Raw genomic sequence first — 5,489 nt, 5'->3', positions numbered from 1 at the left:
GCTGGGATTACAGGCGTGAGCCACCGCGCCTGGCTTATTGTAACTATTTTAAGTTAACTATTAACTTGTCTGCTAATTCTTGTACATACCACATTTCTGGGTCTGTTTCTAGTAACAGATTCACCCCCACCACAATTACAGATATTTTTCTGCTTCACATATCTAGTAATTTTTTATTGTATGCTAGACATTACAAGTGCTACATTAAGTATCTAGATATTGTTATCATTAAAGAATATTGGCCAGGCACAGTGGCTCCCACCTGTAATCTTTGGGAGGCCAAGGCAGGCAGATCCCCTGAGGTCAGGAGCTCAAGACCAGCCCTGGCCAACATGGTAAAACCCCATCTCTACTAAAAATATAAAAATTCGCCTGGCATGGTGGCAGGTGCCTGTAATCCCAGCTTCTTGGCAGGCCAAGGCAGGAGAATCCCTTGAATCTGGGAGGCAGAGATTGCAGTGAGCCATGATTATGCCATTGCACTCCAGCCTGGGCAACAAGAGCAAGACTTCGTCTCAAAAAAAAAAAAAAAGAATATTGAAATTTGTTTTGGCAGGTAGTTACTAGTCAGCTTGATACTTTCAAAGCTTGTTTTTACGCTTTGTTAAGGTAAGTGTTTGGAATAGTTTTTGCTCTAGGACTAACTTAGCTCTACTACTAAAGGATGATTCTCCTTAGAGCTCTAATCAATATCCCTGGTATTCAAGGTCATCCTATCTGGATAGTGGGAACACAAATGTCCCCCAGCCTGTGTGAGCTCTGGGAATTGCTCTGCTTGCAATTCTAGTTCGCACTTTCATTGCCTGGCTGTGGGGTTTCACCTAACACGTGTAGGTTAGTATTCAGTAGTGGAATAAAGGCATCCCCATGCAGAAGTCTCCCTTTCGGAGGTGTTTCTCTGCACTGCAAAGCTCAGCTACCTCAGTTTTCACGAATTCCAATCTCAGTCTACTCAGTTCATCAAGAAAGATACATTATGGTCTGCAAAGTGCCTCTGGGCAGAAAGCTGGAATGATCATAGGGCTCACCTTATTTGTTTCCCTTTTCTCAGGGATCACAATTCTTTACTGCCTAACGTCTGCTGTTTATATCAATTTTTTCATATATCTTTGATCCAGTTTTCTAGTTGTATGTGGTGGAAGAGAAGATTCTGTACCAGTAATACAACATGTTGAAGTACGAATTTTACCTTCAGGATTTCTTTCTTTAACCACTTAAAGTACAACTTAAGTTTCCAAATGCAAAACTCAACTTTGAGTTAGAATAAATAACTTGGCTTCAAGTTTCAGGCCAATCTCTAACTTGCTGCATGAATATTGTCAAATCTTATTTGTTCTTTGGCAGACACAGCAAAATTGAATTGAATATAATCCTATTCTCCCTGCTTCTCAGGTATTCTGTAATAAGCAAATGGAAATAAAAACAAACACTAAATAAGGATGAGGTTATATTTACAGTTAGTTGACAACTCACTTCTGAAACCTCTCTTGCCTTATCTTCCAGCTCCAAGCTCTAAAGAATAAAAGTAGCTGAGTTAAAAATGTAGTGAGACTGCTGCTGTTTCACTGCTCCTCCTCTTAATATTAGCCAACTGTTACTGAATGCTTTTTATGGGCCAGGAACTGTGTAAGCCTTTATGTGAATAAATTTACTAAACTTTCATAACTGCCATATGGATAGGTACTCTTATTGTCCCCATTTCACACTTGAGAATGAGACAGAGATTAAGCAACTTGGAGACGGTCACACAGCAAAGTGGCAGTGGCAGAACTGGGACTGATTCTTGTGCCATGCTCTTAACCACCACTGTGTGACTACTTTAAAACTACTGAAAATGCATCAACTGCTGCTGATGTAGAATCATTAACTATCCTTAAATATAAAAGAGCATTATCTCTGCCACCCCTTTAACAAATCTTGTTTGTTTAGACAGCCTGACTGATTTCCATGGAGAAGCAGAAAGATTGGGCTGTCATTGGAATATATGATTCCTGAGAAAAACACCGTCAGGATGGCAGGAAATGGAAGATGATGTCCAGCACCAACTACCTGGCAAACAGGCTATATAAGTGGAGTACAAAGGGTCTAGTGTGGTTCTTAGAGGGTCACTGGTGGGTACTGAATCTCTCCTGTCTTTTAATATTAATAGGCTCATTATTCTTTTTCTCTTTTTTCTCAGACACATTTAATCAAACCAGGCACCAAAATGTTAACACTCCTTCCTGGAGACAGACAGACAAAGGTTTCTTTTAATCAAAGAAGAGCTCCATCTACAGGCATTCACCAGAGAAGCATTGCTTCCTTCTTCACCTTGCAGCCAGGTATGGTGACCCATATGGGAATATTTAATTATCCAGAGCAAAAAATGGAGTGTGTTCATTGGTCCATGTTAGAACATATATGACAAATGGTGAAACCAGTGCATTGTGTTAAACTTAGCTGACCTATTAGAAGAGGTTATAAAACATAAGAAGTCATTGCCTTTTGAAAAGCAGTATTATATGTGCTTTTACAAATTTACTTTTCTGGCTCTGTTTTGCTCAGCTTAATATTAAATATTTGTAGACCGGGCACGGTGGCTGACGCCTGTAATCCCAGCACTTTGGGAGGCCGAAGCGGGTGGATCACGAGGTCAAGAGATCAAGACCATCCTGGTCAACACGGTGAAACCCCGTCTCTACTAAAACTACAAAAAATTAGCTGGGCATGGTGGCGCGTGCCTGTAGTCCCAGCTACTCAGGAGGCTGAGGCAGGAGAATTGCCTGAACCCAGGAGGCGGAGGTTGCGGTGAGCCGAGATCGCGCCATTGCACTCCAGCCTGGGTAACAAGAGCGAAACTCCGTCTCAAAAAAAAAAAAAAAAAAAAAAAATTAAATATTTGTATTTGCTGACAGAGCAGTAAGGAAAGGTATACTTGGGTGTTGGAGGTGCACTGGGGAGTTGCCCTGCCATTAGTTAGGTGGTATGTTTCTTGGGTTGGCCACAGTGGGTCCTCTATGTAAGGGTAATTGATAATTGATATTTTTGTGTGAAGCTTCTCAGATTAATGAAGGTTCAAAGATGTCTTTTTTTAGAAAAGCTCACTGGTTTGTATCTTATCCTTTGGCAGTTCTTTGTTTGCAGATCCCTGTTCAGGGGAGCAGCTGACTCAGAGTAGGCTGGGCCTTAAACAGCAGGGCTCCTGCCCCTTGGAGGGTGTGAGGAAGAGTGCTCTAATGCCAGGTGTGATTCTCAGGATTGCTTTGCATAAACCTTCAAAATGCCCTCTTCCTCCTCCAAACAAAAATGTAAACACTCTTTTGCTTTATGTAACAAGGGCAGATTAAAAAACAAAAAACAACAACAAAAAAACCTTTTTCTATTTACAAATTCTGGTGTATTTTAGTCTATATTGAATTCTTAGGAAAAGTTGAGAATTCTCACAAAACCTAAGTTTCTGTAGTATAATTCTTATGTGAGAAGGAAAGAGGAAGTCAGTTATTCTGTTTTGTTTTTATAATGAGATCTTGATACAATTTGAGCCAAGCTGGGAATTCCATGCCCTTCATCTTTATCTTAAGGCAGAACAGAACCCACTCGATGCCTGATAAAATTAACAGGCCAAACCCTAGTAGTTGTTTTACTATTCTACCTACTGATTGACTTAGCATCCTAACTGTGTCTTCACTCCCTTTACAATGAAATGCTTGGGAAGTGGAGAACCTGTTTTTCACGCTGTCACCAGAAGGTTTCTCAGAGTTGGATGGTTAATGTAATCTTTAAGACCTTACAAAACTACTGTGTGTTTACCATGTTTCTTCAAAGATAATATCTAGGAATGTATATTTGGCCAGGATCACCATTTAGTAAAAACCACATTAAATAAAAAACAAAAGCAAAACTGATATACCCTATATTAAACCCACAAATGAAAACTCAGCTGGTAAAGTAGGCTGTGGTCTGATTATATGCGATGTTTGACTTTATTAGGTAGGTGATGGGAAGCATTTATGTATTTGAGTAGGGAATTTAAGGTCTGATGTTTTAGAGATCATTAAAGTGGCAAGGTTGAAAGCAGGAAGATTAGTTACAAAGTTATGTGAACAGCCTGACTCCTGCACTAAGTAGTAATAGTAGCTAGTATTGATTTCAGAAAAAGCCAAATAAATCCTGCTTAGGGCAGTTTTTCTGCAGAATAATATTTATTCATTCCTGTTTTAGGAAAGACAAATGCTAGTGACCAGAAGAATGTTTCACCTCATACAGAAAGTCAAATCAAAGAGTCCAAGAAAAATGCTACCCAGCTAGACTATCTGATCCCAGGCTTAGCACATGATTGCATGACATCCCCTTTAGCCACTTCAACCACTGCAGACATCCAGGAAGCTGGACTTTCTCCTCAGTCTCTCCAGACTTCTGGCCACCACAGAATGAAAACCCCATTTTTGACTGAGCTATCTTTGCTCCAGCCTGATACTCTAGACTGTACTGGAGAGAGTAATACCCCACTGGCTTTATCCTTCACTGAGGACTTGGAAAGTTCTTGTTTGATGGACCAAAAGGAAGAAAAAAGGGATTCTGCCATGAAAAGGGAATGGCTTCATGGATCTAAGAAAAACTATAAGGGTATGGAGAAACATACCAAACTATCTGAGGACAAATGCTGTCAGCCCTTAGGCAAGACTAAACTGGAAAGAAAGGTGTCTGCCAAAGAAAACAGGCAGGCCCCTGTCCTCCTTCAAACCTACGGGGAATCCTGGAATGCAGAAAACATAAAATTAGTGAAACAAAGCCCTTGTCCTATTTCTGCGTTTTCCTGGGATAATGAAAAGAATGACAAGGACTCCTGGAGTCAACTTTTCACTGAAGATTCTGAAGGCCAGCAGGTCATTGCCCACAACACTAGAGCTCCTTTTCAAGATGTAACCAATAACTGGAATGAGGACTTAGGGCTGTTTCCTAACAGTCCTTGGGCTCAGTGCCAGGAGGATGGGCCAACTCAAAATCTGAAGCCTGATTTGCTCTTTACCCAGGACTCTGAAGGTAATCAAGTTATCAGGCACCAATTCTAAATGTTATTATGAAGTTTTGTTTCTAAAAATACCCTGAAATGACAGAGATGTAGGAAACTATAGTTGTGGGTGGAGAGAGGAGTGAGCTTGTTTAGTTGGGAAGGTGGCATGGGATAAAGCCGTCGTTACCAAGCATCTTCTGTGTTAAGTAAAGCAGGCAGTACCATTGTTAAGACAGTGGGATTGGCATCATCGTTTTCCCTCAGGAAGATAGTGGCTGGTAGATTCCCAGAACGAGTCTATGATGAACACTGAGGCAGCACATTGTGTATTTATCCCTCCATGAAAGCACCTTTTACTCAGCCTGCACAGAGCCATCTCTTTGCCCTTCCAGATCCCTGACTGGGACCTTGCTTATGGATTTGTGAGCTTCCAATCTCTGGCTGTAATCTTACTCACTTCAACCTAAGCTTGGGATGATTACTCTTGACCCCCGCT

General features: G+C 40.9%; 1 protein-coding gene across 2 annotated transcripts in view; it reads left to right on the top strand.

Annotated features, from left to right (window-relative positions):
* The window catches only part of LOC108308699 (aurora kinase A and ninein interacting protein), a 31,519-nt gene extending 26,291 nt beyond the window's left edge, over positions 1-5,228 (top strand). For both annotated transcript variants that reach the window (XM_017534622.2, XM_017534620.2), the window contains exons 2-3: positions 2,180-2,321; positions 4,201-5,228. In XM_017534622.2, coding sequence (XP_017390111.1) covers positions 2,180-2,321; positions 4,201-5,051 — 993 coding nt within the window. In that variant the 3' untranslated portion in view covers positions 5,052-5,228. The remainder of the gene's footprint in view (positions 1-2,179; positions 2,322-4,200) is intronic.
* Positions 5,229-5,489: the final 261 nt, after the last annotated feature.

The sequence above is a fragment of the Cebus imitator genome, unplaced genomic scaffold (assembly GCF_001604975.1).
Source record: "Cebus imitator isolate Cc_AM_T3 unplaced genomic scaffold, Cebus_imitator-1.0 Scaffold87, whole genome shotgun sequence".
Taxonomy (NCBI): domain Eukaryota; kingdom Metazoa; phylum Chordata; class Mammalia; order Primates; family Cebidae; genus Cebus; species Cebus imitator.
This window is presented reverse-complemented; position numbering and strand designations above follow the sequence as displayed.